The sequence below is a fragment of the Polyodon spathula genome, chromosome 5 (assembly GCF_017654505.1).
Source record: "Polyodon spathula isolate WHYD16114869_AA chromosome 5, ASM1765450v1, whole genome shotgun sequence".
Classification (NCBI taxonomy): domain Eukaryota; kingdom Metazoa; phylum Chordata; class Actinopteri; order Acipenseriformes; family Polyodontidae; genus Polyodon; species Polyodon spathula.
This window is the reverse complement of record NC_054538.1, coordinates 74,227,451-74,252,656: the sequence shown is the minus strand read 5'-3', so window position 1 is coordinate 74,252,656 and position 25,206 is coordinate 74,227,451. Positions and strand designations below refer to the sequence as shown.

Sequence of the window (25,206 nt, the reverse complement as noted above, 5' to 3'; positions counted from 1 at the left end):
AGGACAGCAGGATTGGAATCCCAATGAAAGTGAATTCCAGTTGTTAAGTATTACCGGATAACATGACTAGTGGCTTTATTGATTTAAGGTTATATTTCATTATAATAAACATCCCATAATATGATCTTCAGCATTTTTGCCTGCACTCTAAACATTAGTTAGATTTTTCACATTTTAAAAATAAGATAAAATACTATATTGTGTTCAACGTGTGCTTTTGCATTTTGTTGAGACATTTAGGCACAAGAAAGAGCTATAACCATGCCAAGGGTACAATTAAAGGAACGTGCCACATTATATTACATGCTTTGAAGAGAAATGTCTCATATACAATCTACTGCAATTAATCCCATTTTTACAAAAGAAGAATAAATAACAACATGCTTTTGGAATGATCATGTTAAATGTAATCTGAAAAACACACAAACACAAAATACTCATTATCCCATAACTTTTTTTATTTTTTTTTTTTTTTTTTTTATTTCTTTTTAACTACTGTACAGTACAGTGTCAGATTTTTTTTGAGTAATACATTTTGTGTTCGAACAAATGAAATTGACAAAACAACTGATTAAGTTCTAATGATTTCAACTCCAGCACATAGCATATTCAAAGCCTTGAAAAACCTGAATGCATTTTTTAAACAACTGATTAAGTGTTATGAACTTGCAATGTCCAGTGTAACAAAATCTAAGGTTTGTGACTGGTGACATCTAGTGGTTTTTTGAGGTTTTGCACAGGAGACTAGTGAACATGCATGAGTCTCACATTCATTTACAGCATGACAGTTTAATGTACTTGACCTGCAGATTATTTGTATAAAATACAGCATTGAAATCATGCATCTAATGAACTCATCGCATATATGTCTTGGAATTGTAACTATGTACAGATGTTTTTTTATTTTTTTGTAACTATTTATAGATTTAGATTTTTTTTTTACTTTTGTGCATTTGTGATATTGAATGACAGCAATTTTCTACAGCTTGTAAAACACAAGCCTGAAGTAACAGAACTTTAATTTACAAATAATGTACGATTGCCAGGTCCTGTGCTTATTTAACAGTTTGCATTGATATTAAATTTCCTTGATATTAAAAAAACAAAACAAAAATGCAGCCAGGCTCAAACTTTAAAATGAGGATTCGAGGTACAACGTGCATAGGCATTCTTATTCATATTGTGTTCAGCCAAACCAGTGATCTCCCATGCATTCCCGGTTCCATTCGACACTGCAGAGCCAGCACCACTCAAACCTGCACTGAGCTCGCGGGCAGACCATGTGCATGCATCCACCTGGGAGAGACACAGCAGAAACAAATCAATAATGAAAGAGAATGCATTCAACAGTCCACAAAGGCTATTTGTATCACTGTATAGACAACACTTCTAAGGTCGAAATCTGTTACTGGTATTAATTCATTCTTCAGTTCAACACAACTGTCATACGATGAATAACCAATCTCCAGTAATACTAAGGTAAAAAACAAACAAAAAAAACACTGCTATGAAATACAGGATAAAGGCTAGGACAATCAACAGACTCTTTGTACACTAAATAAGACACAAGCCAAAATTTTATATATGAGCATTTTGAAGACTGTGTATTACTGTGCTCCATACCAGTCACAAACATATAAATGATTAGGCACAGAATATCTTGCTCTCTAGTCAAAGTACTAAATCTGCGAACATTAATCTCAGCCAGGGACAAGCAACTGAGCCTTTCCAGTCCAGGTCTTTGCTCTAATCAGGCTCTTCATTGTTTCGTTGAACCAGACAGGTTCTAGCAGTTTATTGTCTCACTCTCAGTTAAGCTGTGTGCAGAACGGCTCCAAAGGGCCGGAATTGCCCTCCCCTGGTCTAAGCATTGCTGGCGAGTACAAACCGCTTCTCTCCACTGGGACGTGGCACTTCGGGCAGGGCTTGGTGGTTTCCAAAATAATGTCTCGTGAAGCCTGCTCCCACCTGGCATGCCTGGCAGCTTCCTCAACAATAACATACCCCTGTTAATGAAGAAGGAACACGTCACAACTGAAATTATCAAAAACATACCTGTCAATGAAGAAGAATGACGTCACAACTGAAGCCCTGCAACATTTGCTAGAGTAGCAGCATTTTAGCATTTAGTGTCTATTTAAAAGTTTAGGTAACAGGTTGTGATCCATTAGTGCATATACTTAATACCATCTATTTCTTAATATTTAAATTCTTAGCAATTATCCAATTATGAGTGTCCAGCTATAATTGCTTTACAGATCTAAGCTTTGAGGTACCTTTTACATTTTAAAATGCAATACAGAATCTGAGGTACATGTGCAGTATATAATGCTAATAATTTCATTCCAGCCCTGGAAAAAAAAAAAGTAACTGGAACAGTTTCTACAGTAGTTTAATGCACTGACATAAACTACAACTAGAGGGTGCTGTTGTATTTTATGATTTTCTGTGTACTGCAAATGCATTCTAACTTAATCATGTTTTCCTCTTTTCAGCTTCATGGAGAATGCACTTCAGAATACAGGCATACTTTTTTATATTATTTAATACATGTACGTACAATTATTGTTAATGTATGGAGTTTAATTTCTGATAAGAATGGTGAAGTTGCCATGCCCCTGGTGGAATGGGCAGTGAGCTTTTCTGAAGGGGGTAAGTTGGCTCACTCATATGCAGTCCTGATTGTGTCTGTTATTCATTTTGAAAGCCTCTGTTTAGACTGGGCTTGCCCATGGGACTTAGCCCTATGACAGACAAAAAAACTGTTTGGACTGCCTCCTGCTACTTTGTGTCCTGTCCACATAATAAGCTAGTGCCTGCACAGGGCAGAGCGTATGGAGCTGTTGCTAGCTGTCAGACTGGAAAGGAGGTGGATGGAAAGCCTCCAATTCCAGACTGCTTGATGTGGAGTTTTAGGCAAAAAAGCAGGATCATAAGAAGAGTAACCTTTGTCCTGACTTCTGAAAAAATTAAGCAAGCTTAGCTGAGGTGATTGCAAGCAAGAAAGCTGCGTTAAGTGACAAAAATTTCAGATCAGCTGAATGTAAGGGCTCAAATGGAGGCTTCGTGAGTTCCTCAAACAATACGTTAACCTCCGACGAGGAACAATAGCCTTCAGAGGTGGCCAAAGCCGCCAAGCTCCTTTCAAAAATTGCCCCACCAGGAAGTGAGCTCCTGGGGAGACAGAGTCAGTTTTGACATGGCAAGCTGAAATGGCTGCCAGATAGACCTTTAACGTGGAGGGGGATTTCCCCTTGTCAAAAAGGTCCTGCAAAAATTGCAGTATAACTGCTATGGGACAGGTCGTGGGGTCAAACCCATGAGGCAGACACCACGTCTGAAAAACGCCACACTTGTACCTGTACTGGGAACATGTGGACGCTGCTCTGGCATTATGCAAACCCAGACGGCTTAAATGCAGACATTCAGGAGCCAGACCCAGAGCTGCAGGCTCGATGGGTCGGGATGCCATAAGGTTCCCTGCGCCTGACAGAGCAGATCACGGTGACTGGGCAGGCTCCATGGCTGGTCGCTCAGGTGCTGCACCAAAGCTGAAAACCAAAGACTCCTGGGCCACTAAGGGGCTACTAATAGCACCCTGGCCTGATCCTGCCTAATTTTTTCTAGACACAGCGGGAGCAGGGCAAGTGGTGGGAAGATCCCTGTCTCCTGTTATGGAGAACTAAATCTACCTAAAGCGCATATCAACACACAGCTCCTGAGCCCAGCATCTGCAACCATGCTATTTTTTATTTATTCATTTTAAACTAAAAATACAAACACAATAGAAACTCTCACAGTAAACAATAACAATTCATATAATAATAAACCTGTACACAAACAAAGTTTTATTTTTAATTAGTCAATGCAGAGCTGCTGAACCCAGCAACTGTGCTTGTCTTCTGTGCAAAACAGAAAAAACACAAGAAAATATTCTCACAAAAACAGTAATAAAACAATTACAGTTCAGAAAATAACAATATCGTTCCAAAAATGAAAAATGTTATTTATTTTTATTTTAACTCCAGTCGGAGCTATTAGTAGCCTATAGGAGAGCACAAGTCAGTCGACTTAAGCTGATTGATCCCTGGAAGGGTTGCAGAAGCCGTCGGCTCCAGGCGGGGCACAAGATCGCTATGGGAAGTAACAAGCAAGAGGCTGTGTGCAAAAATTACATATAATTAGTAAACTAAATAACTAAAATATGACATTTCAAAAATAATTATTATCGCGTTAGTAGCAAAATATATGCAGATAAAAGTAACCGGTACTTATCTGTATGCTCTCCCCTCAGGATCTGAAAGGAAAGTGGTATTGGTGCCTGTGTCTGCAGTCCTCTTATGCTCTCAGGGGCGAGCATGGCTGCCTCACAGGCGCTCACGCGGGTTTGGTATTCTATTCAGGTTTGGGGATTTTTACAGGTAAATAGCCATTCAGTAACGGTTACATTTCGTACTTGATAGGGAACCATCACTGTATTGGGCAGTATAGGACATTGAGTAAGACATTTAATACGCCTTCTAAAAGGATCGTAAACTGTGATGGCTGTGATGTTGCTACTAGGTTCACACACTGCTGTTCACACTCTCTCTGAGCTGCAACATGAACCTGTGTTCGGCCTCTCTCCAGCATTCCAATAGCTGTGGTGGCAATGCATTGCTTGGGGGTATATGTATCGCCTTCAAGACATTCTGTCAACACCCCGAAAAGATAAAGTCACCCACCCAGGCTTTACCAGCTCTGCAACATCCTTCACTCATCATTTAGAGGTCAATAACATTCTGAAATAAAAGTTCAAAGTGGGTGAGTTACTGAAACCTGACGTTAGTCCATGTAGCATACCTGCATGTCAACACCTCTCTCCCACCTGTGGGTTGCGCTGCAGTCCCCTTCGTGATACTCCTCCTTGCACTCACGGCAGAACACAAACTGGAAATGAAAACAAAACATACTGACTTGTACAGAGTTGTGAGGGGTCAAACAGCACCGGAGTAAGCCCTAATGTAGGCAGACAACCAGACCATGTAAAGCAGGGTCTCCAACCCTGGTCCTGGGGAGCCCCTATCCAGCAGCTTTTCAAGGTCTCTTTACATCATCAATGGCTAAAGATCTAGAACACCTGTTAATCTGGACTAATTGAGCCAATAATTGGTTCAATTAGTAGAGCTCGGTTGAAAGGAAAATCAGAAGACCCTGTAGCTCCCCAGGACCGGGTTTGGAGACCCTGCTGTAAAGTTTAAACCCAGCCTTGCAGCTTCAGATTACCAGAGTTAAATGTAGTACTGTAGAAGGAACACCAGCAGACCAATTGCTGCATAAAAGATGAAAGCCACTTTTGGGCAGATTGCATATTTTCTTATGTGTAACTGTCTTGTAATTGCAACCAATTTTGAAATGCGGATAGTGTAAGGAATTTTGTAATAGTTTTTGTATTAGAACTGATTATTCTTTTATAATATGTTATTTTCTGTTACAAACTAAACAAAGAAACTGGGAGTGGTATTTTGGGTTTTTGAGTTCAGGACTGTAAGAAATTTGACAGTCCATACTCATATTGTTAGAATATTTGAAATGTATGGTACTTTTAATGGAGAGATATTGAGCATTGAGTTTAGGTGGGGTATTTTCTAATGCAGGGTCTGCCTCAATACATTGTAGATTGACTAGGGGGAATTCAAATATGACCATTTATGGGCATTTGTGAAGGGTTCTCTGTTCTGCTCTGTTTGGTTGCATGAGGGGATGGGAGAATCTCAGAGATAACAGATGTAAAGGAATGTTTGTGAGGCTTGGAAATTTGCAACATATACAGGTACAGTGAGGAGGGGTCATAAATGACATCATTAAAAGGGTGTGTTTTGGAATCTACAAAACTGAAATGAATGGATTGTGCTCAGTTCTATCAATCTCACCGCAGCCCAGAGAGATGTGACTCTGTTCAATAAAATTGTCTATTCTATGCTATACCAATAAACATATATAGTTGACAAAACTAATATTGTTTATCAGTTTCATTAATTCTTACAATAGCAAGATCTGTTTTAAATTTAATTAAAGAACAAAACTAGCTCTGGGCTATAACACCCAAAGGAAATCCTCATCCAAATGTCTCTGAAATTTAGTGAAGTTTCTATACTTTCAAACAGCAAAGGGCTTGATGGCTTTCATTGTCTTTGCTGGTAAATACTTACAAAGCATATGTTGATTGACAGACTCAGCAAAAACATTGATTAATTGACACTTAACCTTTTTAGGAAGAAAGTATTATTCAATGGCTTCTACTCATAAAACTGCTGTGATTAGCGGTGATGAGGAATGATTTCCGATCTGTCAGCTGTCCAATATAGAAGTAACAAGGAATGAAGGTTCTCAAAAACTACAGAAGCTTGTTTGTTAGTGTTTAAAACAAGTGTGCTAATGTAGAGTGCATTTGGTATCCAGAATGAATTCCATTAGCAAACTATGTTTCATGCATTATAATTATTAATAGCAGAAGTGCTAAAATATCTTAGATGCTACTCTTCCATTGTGCTGGGTTGCATAGCAATGTTCCAATGTATCACTCTGCATTTTGAAATGCAAGATCACACGCATGACAAACCAAGCCAAGTGTTGCATGTTTAGTGTTAGGAACTGCTCTCAGCACTGAATCTGCTATGGGCTTGGTCTCCATCATATTAGGATGATCACCAGTTTGTACAGAACTCTATGCGAAGCTGTACTGCACCTTTAGGGTGTTATAGTTGGAACCTTGGCAAGTTTTCACTCTCATTTTGAAATGCAGTTAACTTCTATTACATAAAAACAAAAGATTTTTCAGGAAATATTCCACTTTCCTTGTTTCCCAAAAGGAGTTCCTATCAGTTACTTGCATCTATGACTCAATTATATAAAATCTTCCAGGAGCTCCTGTATATCATGTGATCAAAAGCTGAAGGTCAACACATTTCTGCCAGACTAGCTGATTAATAAACCCAAAGAAATGGAGCAAGTCACAGAATCAACACAGATTGCATTACAGTACAGTCCACTTCATCTCAGGAAGGCAATATGTTCTTATCATGTAATATCAATAAAGGCATGGGGAACAACTTTGCACACTGCATGCAACTCAGCAGGGCTGTACAGAGCTTGCTGTCCCACCATAGATAGAAGGGGGATTTGCAGAGATTGCAAGCTGTCTTATGCCAAGCACATCATAAAAGGTACAGTCTACTGCCTGTCTATTTTCAGGAATATTAAACAGTACTGGAAAATATCTAACATTTAATACAAATCAAATATTGACAAACGAAAACACACAGATCACTAAAGCTGGCTCAGAATTATATATTTTTTTGTTCTTTAAGTACATTCTATCAATAAATCAGGAGACCCCAAAGTCTACACAAACAGTGTTTTTATTGGGTTTCCACATACATTTTTACATTGTGCATGCAGCCTGCGTTTAGCAGTTGTTCCGATACAGTTTTAGAATTTTAACCTATCATTAAATCGAGAGGTTAGCTCATAAGGGCAAACCACGTTTGGAATCCATTTATAAGAACTCCGAAGACCAAACTGTTATTCATGTTGCAGCTTTGTGTCACAGATGTTTTTTAGAGGCTGATCCATAATTTAAAATGCCTGTGATTCGATTGATGTGGGGTAATAAAGTTACAACTACAAGGTTATTATTTATCCCTGCACTGGAGCTAAACAAAGCATACAATAAAAGCAGAAATTGATTCACTGAATAATCCCATGTGACACTAAAACTGGTTTGCTCCTGTACTTCTTAATCAGGTTAATTAAAAACGAAAAAGAATGTCATGCTGATTAGCATAAAATATGCACATACCATTTGATCTGCCTCCAACACAGTTTAGCCTCTGGGGAATATTTTAAACATCACAGAGACCAGTGAGTGACATCCCTTATAAATGTTTACTATAATAAAAGCACAGCAAAATCGAATAAAGCATAAAGCATAGTGACAGCACAGTAGATCATACTGCAGCTGCTTTCTAAACCCATGACTTTATGTTTGTATCTTACACCTCTCTCTCTTTATATACATATGTGTGTGTGTGTGTGTGTGTGTGTGTGTGTGTGTGTGTGTGTGTGTGTGTGTGTGTGTGTGTGTACGTGTTTCAGAATCATGTCCTTTTTCAATCTTAAGATGTACAAGCCAGACAACAGTTAACATGAGTCCCTGTGAAAAGCATGCATGGAAGGTACTTTTATATCATTACTTCTGCTTGTAACTTATTAGGTCTAAAACATTTTTTCTTTTTTTAAATTTAAAACTGTGATACGCCACACTCAATGCATCCCCTGTGTGTAGTGAGTACATCAGCATTTCCAGCAGCTATCAAATGTATTACATTACTGTAGGTTACAGTGTAGGATGAAAGATGATCCAGCTAATCTGGTATCCACTATCACTATCACAAATTCTAATAAATCTTGCCATTTTTAGGATTAACAAAATAACAAGTAAATACTGCTTTTATAATGCACAGTCATATGGTCATGTGGTGTAGCTCTTTTGCTGAAAAAATGGTCATTTTTTGTTTCTACTTTATCTCCTTACTGTCCCTAATGAAGCACATTCATTTAAACTTTTGGTTCAAACAAGGTGTTCACATCAACCTTACAGGCCTATACTGTATTTTCAACCTGTACTGTATTTACAGCACAGTGCGACGTCAATTACATTGAAAAAAAAAATATATAGATTTTACAGAAAAGATATGAAGGGCCATTATTAGGATCATCTCCTCCAGACCTCGGAATGTGCTCTTTTGTCTTTTGTCTCCTTCTTCAATGATCAGCTGCTGTCAGGGCAAGCAAACAGAGAAATAAGCCATTTTACATCAGAAACACCACCAGTGACTTGTCATGTACATTATAAATATCATATGGGAGATATTGAAATTGGAGAAGGAATCTATGAAAAAGACCTAGGAGTTTTTGTTGACTCAGAAATGTCTTCATCTAGACAATGTGGGGAAGCTATAAAAAAGGCTAACAAGATGCTCGGATACATTGTGAAAAGTGTTGAATTTAAATCAAGGGAAGTAATGTTAAAACTGTACAATGCACTAGTAAGACCTCATCTTGAATATTGTGTTCAGTTCTGGTCACCTCGCTATAAAAAAGATATTGCTGCTCTAGAAAGAGTGCAAAGAAGAGCGACCAGAATTATTCCGGGCTTAAAAGGCATGTCATATGCAGACAGGCTAAAAGAATTGAATCTGTTCAGTCTTGAACAAAGACGACTACGTGGCGACCTAATTCAAGCATTCAAAATTCTAAAAGGTATTGACAGTGTCGACCCAAGGGACTTTTTCAGCCTGAAAAAAGAAACAAGGACCAGGGGTCACAAATGGAGTTTAGAAAAAGGGGCATTCAGAACAGAAAATAGGAGACACTTTTTTACACAGAGAATTGTGAGGGTCTGGAATCAACTCCCCAGTAATGTTGTTGAAGCTGACACCCTGGGATCCTTCAAGAAGCTGCTTGATGAGATTTTGGGATCAATAAGCTACTAACAACCAAACGAGCAAGATGGGCCGAATGGCCTCCTCTCGTTTGTAAACTTTCTTATGTTCTTATGTTCTTATGTCTCAGGCACTGAACAGGAAAGGTCACTGTGTTTGTTATACACCATACATCAAAAATGAAGTTTACTCACAACTCCCTGCCTGTCAGCCCAGTTCTGAAGGGACACAAAAGCAGTCAAGGGTCTTCACATGGACACAGCGACGCTTGTCCCATGGTGGCTCCATGCAACGCTTGATTCCAGGGGCTCCTGTCCCCTATTGTTACCAGTAATACTACGCAACGACACCATGACTTTCAAACAGGGCAACAATGACACTATGTATTGAAGGTATTAAATGTATTTCATTTTACTACAGTAATCGCAACAAACAGATTCACAGAGGCAGTTAGAAATGAACCTTTCGTGCTTTTGCAGCGGCGATTCAAACCCAAAGCTACTGGGATTGCAAAGCAGTTGCAGTACCGCTGTATCAAGACTGCTGTCTTTTTATAATGCACAGAACAAACCTAGGAACTGAGCCACGATGGCAGACGCTGCCTCGGAGCCCCAAGGATCAAACGTCCCCCCCAAAAAAAACAAATGTCTTTCATGGCCTATATGATTGTATTTGATTGTCATTATTTTAAAGCTCTTATCACAAAATTAAAAACTACATTTTTTTTTTTTTAAAAATGGCATACCATGTGGCGATGATTTTAGTCCCCATTTAGTCTTGTTATGGTACTGTAGGGTGCATAAGAAGACACTTTTACAATATGTACAGGGTCACTTGTACACTTCAACTTATAATCAAGGTACAATATACCTTGGTAAAATATCTATTTTTTAAAAGGTAAAAAAATAAATACAAAGCAACTGGTAATTATGTATGTAGTTCTGACGCAATAAGCAGCCTGACTAACATTAATGACAGACAGTAAACATCAGTGGTTTTCCCTTTTTAAAGAGGCTTTAGCACTTCACTACTATAACCATCATGCATTTCTTATTGTCATTGTGTGACTTCCAAAATCTCCCCAGTCACATTGCTGCTGCATCTGTCACTTTCAATTAAGCCCTAACTCCTGCCAACAAGAGTGCTTGCCTCAAATTGACAAGTGTGCCAATTCTGCTTTTTCTTGAGCAATTTCTAAAATATCTTGTCAGACAAGCCAAACATGCTAAGTGTATCTGTCCTTTGAATTCTACCAAGGGAAACTGTCAACAATGTCATCTGTCCTTGAATGCCATTCTTGTTCCCTTCACCTTATTTGTTTTGGGAATCATCTGTGTGGAAACTATTAACATTACAAAAACTAGAAATAGATGTAATAATACTTGAAGTGATTTAAAGGAATATAAAAAAAAAAATGCAGGAGAATGGCTTCTACAGAGATCCTGTTTTCAGGGAGTATTTAAGAGCTGATGTTCAGATATAACCCTTTTGTGCGAATCACCTGAGCTTGTTTTCTGTCCCATTTTGTGAAACATAATTAAGCCTCATTCCATTAGTGGCATTGCTTTCAAGTTTTAAGTCTACTGACTACAAACAAAAATGTGCAAATTATAATATTCATTACAAAAACATTACCACAGGCTGAACTTCTTTTTAAGAACCATTCAGTGTTTTCGGTCAAGCTGGCAAAATTCACATACATAAATATGCAGATCAATACCAAGTAAAAGACTCACAGATGATATTACAAAAACATCTGACAACATGAAAAATAGTTGATAACTGACAAAGAAGATACATTTAGTTATGTGTAAGTTGGTAAAATACATAGCTATTATCTAATATATATAATATATATATATATCTATATTTATCTATATATATAATATATATAATATATATGATATATATACTAGATTTTCTTAAAAGTTTTCTCTTTCGACTTACAAATTTATGTGTTTTCTAACGAATCATATTCTATGTTAAAACACAGTGAGATGCGATTGGTTTTTTCCCCCCCCTGCAGTGCATTTGATATTTTCTTTCTTATATAAGTGAATTCTGAACAAATAAAAACCTTGCCTCGCTCTGCCATGAGCACACCTGCCAATCAGTGGACAAAAGCTGCACACAAGAGAACGAGAAACACTCACAAAGAAAACAGCAAGGCACTGCAGAACAAACTGCTGGGACCTAGAATAAAAAGGGACCTGGGCAAGAAAATCAATGAGGGATAAATGACAATGGATATAAAAAGCAGACATTTAAATGAAGAAAAATGAAAGGAAGGCAGGATGCAGGGAAACAGGATGTTAAATGGGATGGAAAACAGAATTGTAGAGACTTGCATGTAATTGGGGTGATCTGGGATAATACAGTAGTAACCCATTCCACTCCTCTATAGCTATTTTATGGGTGTGCACAAAACCGAAACCCTACCCCAAACCAAACCGAAAATATCTGACAATGAGTCCTATAGTTGTGTCTAGATGTTACTTACACTCTAATTTTAACCCAGAGAATAAAATGTATTTTCAGGGGCTAAAAAGCAACATAATCTTGAAGTCATAAGTAATATCGATAAATACTGTACAATCTTTAATAGTAATTCAATGGCACACCATGGAGATCTTTTTGAGTGCCTAATCCAAAATATGAACTAAATTTAAACTGAATGTGTAAAAATATGCATAGCAATTTTGCTGTACAGCTTGTCTGCCTCCCTTAAAACTTGTACTAACAACTACGTTTCCTACCCCCTTTAGACATATTATTATCACCCCGCTCCCCCAAGCTATAACAGATTATTAGGCTTTTTTTATTTGAAAATGTTTTGGACAATATCTCTAATAGGCAACTTCCCAATGTTTAGGCATGTTATATGTGCTTGTGATGTCAGTCTACTATTCCTTTCTATTTAAATCGTAAGGCATTATAAATAGATTAAAATAGAAATAAGTGAGTGTAGTTACCACCACTATTTGTTTTCAAACACACTTTCCCTTGACAAAGGTATGTTAAACATGTCAAAATATTAGCTCTTTTGAACATTTTTTTTGGTGTGTGATCCAAAAATTGTAATTCAAGAGTATTCATACCCTGACAAGGAAAAGATATTTGTCAATTAATTTTTGGCATGATTGTTTAGTGATTTTTGACCATTCTTCAACAAAAAATTGTTCCAGTTCATTCAAATTTCGAGGAGCTCTCTTGTGCACAGCCTTCTTCAACTCATACCAAAGATTCTCAATCGGATTTAGATCGGGACTTTGACTAGGCCATTCCAGAACCTTGATTGTATTCTTCATTAACCATTCTCAAGTAGATTTTGATCGTTGGATCGTTGTTGTGTTGGAACGTCCAGTTGCGAGGTAAACCAAGTTTTGTAGCGGGGGGTTTCAGATGACTGGCCAAGATCTTTTGGTATGCTATGGAATCTATTTTACCATGTATTGGAACTATATTTCCTGTGCCATTAGAAGAAAAACAGCCCCATGCTTGACACTACTTTCTCCAAACATAAAGACTATCAACGTGACCAAATAGCTCGATTTTTGTTCTCAAGCTTTATGAATATAAATAGTTTTCTGCCTAAGGTCTTCAGACAGGTCTTTACTTTTTCCCATATTGACTTATTGGTAATGACAGCAATCATCCTATACCTAACCCTTTTATACTCTCTAAGAATGTTCAATAAAAATCCAACATTTTCGAGACTTTTCTGCAATTAGGTTCTGCAATATCATATTTAAATTTCTAGCACCTTGTAGACAATACTATTATAGCACAAATGGTATGAATACTTCTGAATTAGCGTTTTTGGAGTTTTGGAAAAAAAAAAAAAAAAGAAAGAAATAATTGTAGGCATCCTTTCCTTGTAACTTGTTTTCCTCATCCACAAAATGTAAAACTTTTGCAGAAATTACAAAATTTCCATTGGGGTATACTTGAAAATTGATGTTGAACTATAACAAATATATATATAATATATATATCTATAGATCTAGTATATATATATATATATATATATATATATATATATATATATATGCAGTACTGTGCAAAAGTTTTAGGCAGGTGTGAAAAAATGCTGTAAAGTAAGAATGCTTTCAAAAATAGACATGTTAATAGATTATATTTATCAATTAACTAAATGCAAACTGAGTGAACAGAAGAAAAATCTAAATCAAATCCATATTTGGTGTGACCACCATTTGCCTTCAAAACAGCATCAATTCTTCTAGGTACACTTGCACAAAGTCAGGGATTTTGTAGGCATATAGTCAGGTGTATGATTAAACAATTATACCAAACAAGTGCTAATGATCATCAATTCAATATGTAGGTTGAAACACAATCATTAACTGAAACAGAAACAGCTGTGTAGGAGGAATAAAACTGGGTGAGAAACAGCCAAACTCTGTAAACTGTCTTGCTGAAGACAGTTTACCGTCAAAAGTCATACACCATGGCAAGACTGAGCACAGCAACAAGACACAAGGTAGTTATACTGCATCAGCAAGGTCTCTCCCAGGCAGAAATTTCAAGGGAGACAGGGGTTTCCAGATGTGCTGTCCAAGCTCTTTTGAAGAAGCACAAAGAAACGGGCAACGTTGAGGACCGTAGACGCAGTGGTTGGCCAAGGAAACTTACTGCAGCAGATGAAAGACACATCATGCTTACTTCCCTTCGCAATCGGAAGATGTCCAGCAATGCCATCAGCTCAGAATTGGCAGAAAACAGTGGGACCCTGGTACACCCATTTACTGTCCGGAGAAGTCTGGTCAGAAGTGGCCTTCATGGAAGATTTGCGGCCAAAAAGCCATACCTCTGCTGTGGAAACAAGGCCAAGCGACTCAACTATGCACGAAAACACAGGAACTGGGGTGCAGAAAAATAGCAGCAGGTGCTCTGGACTGATGAGTCAAAATTTGCAATATTTGGCTGTAGCAGAAGGCAGTTTGTTCACTGAAGGGCTGGACAGTGGTACACAAATGAGTGTCTGCAGGCAACAGTGGAAGTTCCTTGCAAGTTTGGGACTGCGTTTATGCAAATGGAGTTGGGGATTTGGTCAGAATTAATGGTCTCTTCAATGCTGAGAGGTACAGGCAGATACTTATCCATCATGCAATACCAATAGGGAGCCATCTGATTGGCCCCAAATTTATTCTGCAGCATGACAACGACCTCAAACATACAGCAAAAGTCATTAAGAACTATCTTCAGCGTAAAGAAGAACAAGGAGTCCTGGAAGTGATGGTATGGCCCCTACAGAGCCCTGATCTCAACATCATCGAGTCTGTCTGGGATTACATGAAGAGAGAGAAGCAACGGAGGCTGCCTAAATCCACAGAAGAACTGTGGTTAGTTCTCCAAGATGTTTGGGCCAACCTACCTGCCGAGTTCCTTCAAAAACTGTGTGCAAGTGTACCTAGAAGAATTGATGCTGTTTTGAATGCAAAGGGTGGTCACACCAAATATTTCCTTCTGTTCACTCACTTTACATTTTGTTAATTGATAAATATAAACTATTAATGTCTATTTTTGAAAGCATCCTTACTTTACAGCATTTTTTCACACCTGCCTAAAACTTTTGCACAGTACTGTGTGTGTGTGTGTATGTATATATATATATATATATATATATATATATATATATATATATATATATATATATATATATATATATATATGTATGTATGTATGTATGTATGTATATGTATATGTATATATATATATATATATATATATATATATATATATATATATATATATATATATATATAAACAAGGTAAGAACTTATGAATTCTGGAGGCATGTCCAAGCTAGTATAAGCATTTGATAGCTACACACATCCTAATGGCATCTTCAAAGAAGTCCAGTCCTAACGTTCCATTTAGATGTTTGCACACGCCGGGCTGTTTACTGGTGTTTCCTTCATTATGAACACAAGGACAGCGAGGCAGGAACCTGCTGACCACATTTGTTCAGGCAATTATTAATGTTTCATGTCTGCAGTGTTTTGTTTCATCTCGTGAAGTTCTCCAGGGATTGTTCTCAGCAGGTGTGAAATTAGCCTAAGGTATCTTTCAGCAAAACACTGCCATCCTCGCTTCATACACGGGTCAAGGTGGCAGCTGCTAGCCAGCCACCAGCAACACAAGTTTAATTTATCTTATCATTTTTATAAATGTGATTCTTCCCGATGACAATAACCTTACCAGCTACCGTAACATCTACTAAATAACTGGCACCTTTATGGCAAGAAGCAGCACTCAGCTAAAAGTAAAGACCCAGGTTTCCTTGACAGCTATTGTGACAACAAGATTTCTGTCACTGTTACCTTGAAAGGTATCCAAAGCACAGTAGAGAAATGTTTAGGTGAATACCTTTCCTGAGTGTGATTGGTGGTAGTGTGCCGCACATTAGGGTATAACTAACAAATGTGCAAAAGATGTATTTTATACTGTGGCTTATATTAATTCAGAATAACACTGCACAATGTTCAAAACAATGAATATTGCAAGACCCTTCTCACAGAATATATTATTATTTTTGGTATTTTTTGCAATACTGAAATTACGTCCCTATAATTTAATATGTATAACTTTGGAGAATGATTTTATTTTACATGTAATCAAAATGTTATTACAAAGTGTAAAACACAAGTATTTCTCACATCAAGTTCTTTGTTAATTGATAGTTTAACAGATAAGTACAGTTAAGGCTACAATTTTGTCACAGAGGTCACAGAAATCATGAATTTGAATAACGTGAAATCTTGGAAATTGATGTAAAAACACATTTGATTTGGCGCTTCCTTTACTTCCTTTTAAAATGCAGTATGCCGTGCACTGAAAATACAAATCTGTGAATATCTGTACATGGTTTGGTTATGTATGAACACAGCATTCACATGCAGATATGTAGGACAGCCAATGAGATTTGTAGCGGAGCGAGCAAGCAAGTAAATGAGTGGTGATGAAGTTAATGGGGTGAAATCTGATGAAAAATGACGACAGAAGTGCGCGCAAAGTGGCAAATATTACTGCTAAGCAGAGAAGTGAAAAATATCCAAAGTGGACATTTTTACTGAACGTGATGGCAGGATGTTTTGTACAGCATGCAACGCTCCTGTGGATTACAAACGGAAAGAAAAGCAAGCTGTGACAAACATATTGAAAGCGCTTTACATAAACGGAAGCTGCAAGCCGTTGAATCTGCAGTAGGAAAGACAGCCGTCTAAAAAAAACAGTGAGTGAGCTGCTTTCTGTAAAGACAAGAATGAATGCAACATGGCACAGAAGTTTACCGACTTACAGAGGCTTTCTTTACAACATTCTATCAGGATGGTGGAAAATTGTATGCTTTGTACTCTAAAAGTAACATTTAAACAGCAGCCGAAAGCAACAGTCTTTATATTATTGGTTTTGGTGGACTATATAAAAGCTCTTCGGTATGTTGATGTAGCTAAAACTACATTATTTGGTGACCTTTGAATGAGTTATTGTTTTGTTTGCCGCACCTCGTCTGTGAACTGAACGTTAATGTGCCAAAATTGTAGCCTTAAGTATAGTCACTAATCATTACAGGTGGAATAGATGAAGATATACTCTGCAGTACATGATGTATATGCCATATGGGAAATAGTTTAATAAAAAAAAAAAAAAAAAAAAAAAAAAAAAGATGGATTTGTATTTATTTAAATACAAGAATGCTGCCCATTGTTTTTTGTGTATTTCAGGCAGTAAGCTTAGAGAAGCAAGATGCATTCATTATACAGAAACCCTTTTATTACTCTTACAAAATGCAATTTAAGGTAATTTAAAAACAATTGCCCTAAGAAAGGAAAAGAGATATTCTCTGAATTTAATTTAAAAGACTGTCGGGTTTGATTCAATCAGAAAGGGTATCCTACAGATGACTGGGTTTATTATGCAAAATAAAACTGGTCCTACTATCTCTTAGACACATCAAGAACTTGTATTGCACATTGTAAAAGATCCTTTAAATAACGCTGATAGTTATTTTGCATCACATACTGGGTTGTACATGCTGAATGCAAAGAGGGCAGAGCTGTATAGACATGCCTTGGGCATATCAGGAGTGACCTGGTCATTAACAGGCTTTTGTTTATTGTGTATTAAAGAAATATGTTTATGTATTGCAACAAAATACAGTAAACTTTCCCATGAATCGGTCAAGTGAACACAAGATGGGTGGTAGTGTTAATAGGTTAACAATGGTCCATTGTTAGTTTTGGGGCTGTGTTATTGTTTGTAGCCCCAAATGAAACTGTGGAACTTTGCTATGTATGGTCTGTAGAAATAAGTATGTATGCTCTGAAGCAATACATGTATACTGCCTTCTGGCATACATTAATATCAATCGCACCTATGTATTTCTTACAATGTTACACAATGTTACAATTTTACACCCGAACAGGGACGAGCTGTGTTTGAGCTTAAGTACGCACCGTCTAAGAGACAAGCTATCAGGGTGTTTAGTGTGGCGCCACTGAGGGAGTCTGGCTCTTTCAGAGCAGTGGCTGCAACTTTACTCCAAAGCCATGGTGGCTTACATTCTTGTTTAGTCCCAGACAGGGGCAACATGGAATAATTCTGTACGTTGTAAAATGAAAGGAAAATGCTTTTCACTGATAGATTTGCATTTTTTTATTTTTTTAAATTTTTTACATGCAGCCTGACTTCTGCAGAATAGAAACCTGCTGTGTGTTATTTTTCAAATGTCATAAATAAGGCAGCTATATTTAAAACTACAAGCTTAATGAAAAGTAAAATAATAATCGGTTATTATAAACACACGTATGTTCTAGCCTACTGGAAAACCAACAACAAATAAAGGCTACAATAGCCAGCAAGCACGTGTGTGTGTGTGAGAGAGAGAGAGAGACCGAGAGAGAGAGGAGAGAGAGAGAGAGAGAAGTTACAACTGTTAATCACATCCGCCCCCTGTGCTTCAAAAGAACAAGCAATGTCTCTCTATAGTGTGTGCAGTCATCACAGTATTCTGTGGCTGTTAATAATGTTTTTTATTTTTTTTTTACCGTTATCAGTAAACGACAGTAATACACACTCAAATTCAGTCAATTCTTGATCGATAACGACCTTCTTGTTTGACAAAAAGGTCATTAACTGACAGAGTGGTAATTTGCTGCCAACAAAGGGCTGATAATCTCAGGAATTATCACTTAAATAGCTTTAGCTTTTACTCTCTTAAATCAAATGCAACTTGACGTTTAATGCAGGCATGCAAGCCTCCCCAACCAAGCTGAGAATAAAGATCATAAAGTTGCAGAGTAATATAAATCACCAAAAAAAAGTAACATTTCTTACTTAAAAGCAGCTGCTAAGCAAGCCTCTTTATACAGGACATACAGGAGCAACATCAATCTCTTAATTTTGGACCAGGGTTAGAGGGAAACGTAGAGGGAATAAAAAAAATAAAAAACATACAACAAAACGGAAATGTTTGGTTTATTTAAAAGTCATATTAACCAAATAATGTGGTTTACTTATTTGTTAGTATAAACAGAAGCAAAGTGTCAATTGTGACAAAACGCTATGTGTTAAAAATGACATACATAAACATGATTAGTGGAAATCAATCCTAAATCAGATATGGCCACCAACAGGCAATTTTTCTTGATTGACAGCGATGATTAAAATTGACTATAAGACGCAACAGAACAGAAAAAAAAAACAAAACGCACTCGTCGAAATATCCTAATTTCTACTCATATTACAAAATGTTTGTTCTCTATGACCCGGAAACCAAGACATCCTATAACCACTGTCATATATGAAAATGTACTTTAAGTCACTCATGTATAAAGACGCCCAGCATGAGGCTAGACAAACTGTTTTTCACCTGTGACTCTTGTTAACAAAATCTCCGGTATTACCACACAACAATGAAATACTGTGGCAATGACGACGCCATGTGAAGGTGTTATACGCTGTGTGTATTATGCAGTCTACAACCATTCAAAAAATGACTGTACCCCTACAGCTGTGGCAGCACTATAGTATCTAGGGATGGGAATTTTAAATGTTTAAACATATAAACTCTAAAGAAGAGGTAAAATGTTTAATAATATGCTAGACGTATAACAGGTCACATGACAAATGTCACTAAACGCATACTTTTTATGCATTAATGTTAGTAATTTATCATCAGTAGTCTGTCGTGTATGAGACTGCTCTAGTGCCATGGTAAGAGTGGACATTATAAAAAGGAAGGGGTTTGGCAGTTGCCTCCAAGTAACTTTTCTAATTGGTGCAACAGAAAGATTGACACTTGGGGGGTATGGCGTGGTATGGTATGAATTCCATGGTGGGTTAAATAACGTTAATGACCACCGTTTTTTTTTTTTCTGAGTTGGTTCTATATTTAAAATGGCATCTCTAAACAAAGGAAGCCACATTTGGAAGTATTTTGAGGAACCGGACGAGAAAACCGCGGTATGTATATAATTATGCCAAACAAAATTGAAGTACCACAAAAACACAAGTTCAGTGATTCAGTTTGAAATCAAATTACTGTGGATGGAGTTACTGATGGCAATAAAAAGTAAATATCCATAACAACATTTGCTCTAGATTTTGCCGAACAGGGAGTGATCACGTTCTCCCCGATGAGGACAGTGCGCGTGAATCGTGAATGCAGCAGTTTTGAAATCAATGTAAGATTATCCCAGTATTGTGCCGACCCATAAAACAATAACAGCGAGGCTGGAAAAACTTAAAGAAAATCGTGCTGCAGCTGTTCATACAAAACTTTCAAAAGGGAGAAAAAGTTACAATTACCACAGACTCTTGGACCCCATTCCCCAATCTTCCCATAGGGGGGAGGCTTTCTTCACTTGAAATTGATCTGTAAGCTTGTGGACTGAACAGCGGTTTATGTTTAGTACAGTTTGTATTTGTAAGTTGGAACTACTGCACTAAATTAAAGGACCCCTGAGACACAGTTCAAGCAGGCAGGCCAGGCATCTCTTTTTACAATGTATTGTAAAGTTGTGTGGATATGTGAATTTGAACACTCTATGTTATTTAGTAATACTTGACCATATACAATTAACTGCAGAAGGCTACAAACATTATAGTAATTACTTAATATATTACTTGATTCTGTGTTAATTTGGCATTTAAAATAGGACTTGTGGCAATGTTTGGGAGGTTTATGTACTCTAGTACAGTATGTAGGGGAGAGTGGCGTTTGATTTGAGTACTTGGAAATTGTAATGCTCAAGTACTCGTCTCGAGCAACAATAGATAAAAAATCCCACCGCTACTATCAAAGACCGCAAACTTGCAAACTTTTAAATCTCTGAGGCAGACTTTTTAATATCAGTCACAGTGCTCTTTAAAATTCCAAAATATTCCACCAGCAACTTTAATTACAACCATAAATATAAACATTTCAATATATACTTTGATTAGTTTTTTTTTTTTTTTTTTTTTTGAGATGTTAAAACTTTATTTGCTTATTTAGAGTTTATTTGCTTAGAAAATACTAACCAGGGCTGTCAGTGTCAGAATGTAATATAAAGAGTGTGTGTATGTTGGTATGTATGTAGATATGGTTTAAACGCTGACATTGCAAAGAGTTTAAACGTTCATAATAATTTACCAAAAGCACATCCCCAATAGTACCATCATTAAATGTCTCTACAGAATACTAATGGCTACAGTAGTACAAAACAGTATATATGAAGAGTCCTGTACAAAACGTAATTTGTGTCTGTTTAAGACTCGGTCAGTTGGAGTCAGAGTAATAAGATGGTGGGGATTGAGAAGATCCATTTAACACAAACTCAAGGTTGTTCGCCGATCTATAATGAGCTGGGTCTGTGCACCATCAGTGACTAATGACAGCTCAGTTGTATTGTGCAGATTAATGGATACATGTGGCATGTCTTAGACACAAGGGCTTGGCAATGGGGGAAATCGGTTCACTAACAGTTTCCATTAAATTGGAGAAACAAGGATTGCCCCGTGGCATAACCTCTGATGGCTTGTTCAACCAGCTGCTGCACTAACCCCCCACACCAGGGAACAAATTGCTTTCCTGGCAGGGCAGTGGGACGCTCGGTCATTAATAGATATGGATCTCAGCAAGCCAAGCCAAGTGAGAAGGCAATTTAATAGGAGCAACACTGTCATCTCAATTTAGGTCAATAACAAACATTGTCCCCAGGGCATTTCTGTTTTAACAGTCTCCACAACTGCACAATGTTCGACATGCTTTCTATATTAACGTTATTTTGGGGGGGAAAAAAAACATGTAAACGAGTAAGTCACAGAAGTATATAAATCTAGATTTGATGAAAGTCTCCACATTTTTTTCATGCAAGGAAACCATACAACAAATACATTCCTCGTCCATAAACTTCCCCTGACATTGTTATGAGAACAAATAGGCTGTTGAAACACTAGATGGCAAACTATGACTGTCTCAACACAGAAACAGACACAGTGTTAGTATTCTAAGCCTTCAAAGGAATATTAATGCATTCTAACTGAAGTCCTTTTCTCTTTCGGGATTAGGAGGCTAATTTACATTTTTAGCTCACACAGTGCCTTTGAAGCACAACAGTGAAATTTACATTATCAAAGCTTGTAATTTAAAGGCTCATTTGAGCATGCAAGACTGCCATCCTTAACAAGGCTGGGTCAGTCAAAATCTGTTACGGAAATGGCTTTGTTTTGGAAGTCTGGGATATGTGTCAATATTGATGAAATGCAGTGATATGCGGATGAGAAAGGACATATTGTATAAATTACAGTATTACTGTACCTAGTGTTATATCAAATACTATGACCTGTGCTTTATTTACCTTCAGATATTAAATGGTGCACTGGCTGTTTCAGAGAATATATAGCATATATATATATATATATATATATATATATATATATATATATATATATATATATATATATATATATATATATATATATATAACCCAAAAAGGTTAATGTTGCTTTATACTGTAAAATAGGATATCCTATGAAATACTTAGCGATCTTCAGACGTGTTTCAACTGGGAAATATTATTTCTTATAAATATTAACATTAGTTATGTGCATGTAAATACAAGTTTGAGAGATGTGTAACTTTTCTACAGTATTATAGATTTCTTTAACAAACGTTTCTTGAAATCGTACCCCTTATTTAATTTACCAAAAAAAATGTTTTGACTACGCTGTGATTACACTGTAGTAAACACAGTACTTGCAATGTAACAAAACAAAAATGCTAGGCACCCGCTAACATCTTGAGTAATTACACTGTATTTACAAACAGACTAAATTGACTGTTTACAATGGGATTACAAAATAACCACAATGAAATCATGATATAAGCACATTCGTTCTATGTGGTCAGATCCACTAGAGCCAGAATGGAGGTGTGTTTTTATGTGTGGCAGCTTGATGTCTGTGCAGTGTGATGCAGCTAAATCTTTCTCTTTGGAAGGCTGCTGACTGTGGCAGTCTTGTCAAGCATTACTGGGGCCTGGAAATTCAACTCTAAGAATAAAAACAAGAGGGCAGAGTTTCAAAGTGTTTACTTCAGTCGCTAGAGTTTTTAAAGGAGAAATCACTACCTAATATTACAAAAACAGGAAACAAACAAACACGACCCAAGGCCTACTGGCACAGCTCAGACCACCCCATTGCAGGGGACTTAACTGAGAATCCCATAGCACATACAGCAGTGTACTGCATATTAAGACACCTCAAAGTGTACTGTCTCTATACCAAAGTCACATTCCCTCAATATGCCATTAGGTCACAGGTCAATGAAAAGCCAACAACACCTTTAGCACACAAAGTTTAAATAAACAAAATAATGAGTCTGTACCACAAATAGTTTCTGATGCCATGACACCTGTGACGTGTAAAATTAAAGACAGCAAGGGGTTTCTTGTACACAATACACACAACCAAACCAAGTATGCAGTCAATATCAGATAGCTGTACCAAGTATGCAGTCAATATCTGATAGCTGTAAGTCTTCATTACCTGGAAACCAAAGTCACATAACCACATTATGGCAGCCATAACACACACAAAAAAAATTTTTTGTTTCTCTAAACCCAGATTAAAATAATGTACACTATACATTACATATTGCAACAATATGACCTGTCTGCGAGCAGGTTTATCTACAAACAGTAGACTAGTCACAATACTTCTCCCTTACCCTGTTAAAAAAAAGTGTATGAGATTTAACAGGTATGAAAATAAGACTCCTATTGCATAGCAGTTTCACCCATTCCAGGTTTCAATATGTGCTTGATTAGCCCCTGTGTATAGATAAGAAGCACAGGTGTGTCTTATTAAACTCATAGTAAAACAAGGAATACATCACACTACTATGCAAAGGGAGTGTTATTTCCAACCCTGCTTTAACATTTAAATGACAGGCCTGTAAACACAGCCTTTATTATCGACAGTCAATCTGTGTTGAATCGGTGAACTTAAAAGAAAATAAAAATGACGACAGAAAGAAGCCAAAATCGGGTCCAGTAACAATCATTACAATCACAGCACAGTACATCAATCAATCAGTCTTTACTTTACATAGCGCCATTCATAGTGGACCACCATCACAAAGCACTTAAGCACATCAGTAGTAAGAGTTATTATTGCTTAACACTTAAAGGTGGGAAGGTTTAGTGGGGATATGTTTAACTGCCCATTGGCCACACTCTGTGACTCCACTGACTGTGAGTGACTGGGCTACCCCACTTAAACAAATGCTGACCAGTCAGATAACATTGTGCAGTGGTCTCATGCTACTACCTCTCTGGCAGTGAGTTGTCAGAATGGAGGAAAAAATGCTCAACATTGTTATTTTAGTCAAACTACTGTTTGACATGGAAGCCCTGAATGGAAGCACACAGTGTAGCTCGGTTGCACTGTGATTATTCAAGGCTATTTGTATTCACTGTAAAGCAGCTAGCCAGAGCAGGCCATCCCCTGATTAATTGTTACTTGTTTCATTGTCAAATCCATGGATTCCATCCACCATGTACTGCCAGTGATCTATTTCCAATAGTACTACTATCAGCGGTTTGTACCATGGACATGCCAGTGGTTATCAAATCAACATAAATCAAAGTAAAGTACACTAAATTTAGGTTTAAATCCATGGACTGGCTCATTGACAGTCAGCAGAGTGGACTACGCATTGATGGCCATGGTTGAAGATAATGGTCTGTAAATGTTAACAAGACCCTGAACACCTTCTCAAGAATAAAGGATTGACAGCACAAGTTCAGGGGTGCTTGTTTCTGTGGTTTCAATACAACACTGACACACTGAAATCCTTTAAATGTGTGTGCTTTTGTGCTGGGCTTTGAACATAGCTCCATAACTGAGTGCAACATTATAGTTACAATGTTTTAGCTCTGTACTTCATGTTTAAAGTAAACTCTTCAATGTTCTTCAAAGAGTGGAGTTCTTCACATGATATGAGATCAATGCATTCATGTCTTTGCTTTCAAATGACTCAAAACTGATAGAAATAACTCATCCTAAATTACATTAAAGCTTAATGTATACACTTATGTAATGATAATGAACATGTTTATGTTACTTAAGTACAAACATGCTGGGACAACACAGTAATTATTCACTATCAACTATAAGTGAACATGTACCTCATTTTTAATTGCACAACCAATTA

General features: G+C 37.1%; 1 protein-coding gene across 3 annotated transcripts in view; it reads right to left on the bottom strand.

Moving 5' to 3' along the window:
* Positions 1-449: 449 nt before the first annotated feature.
* The window catches only part of prkn (parkin RBR E3 ubiquitin protein ligase), a 179,500-nt gene continuing 154,743 nt past the window's right edge, over positions 450-25,206 (bottom strand). For 2 of the 3 annotated variants that reach the window (XM_041251298.1, XM_041251300.1), the window contains 3 exons: positions 4,843-4,929; positions 1,889-2,006; positions 450-1,296 (listed from right to left, as the gene is read on the bottom strand). In XM_041251298.1, the coding sequence (XP_041107232.1) occupies positions 1,187-1,296; positions 1,889-2,006; positions 4,843-4,929 (315 nt within the window). In that variant the 3' untranslated portion in view covers positions 450-1,186. Of the gene's footprint in view, positions 1,297-1,806; positions 2,007-4,842; positions 4,930-25,206 lie in introns of all 3 variants that reach the window. The other variant, XM_041251299.1, reaches the window with a different exon arrangement.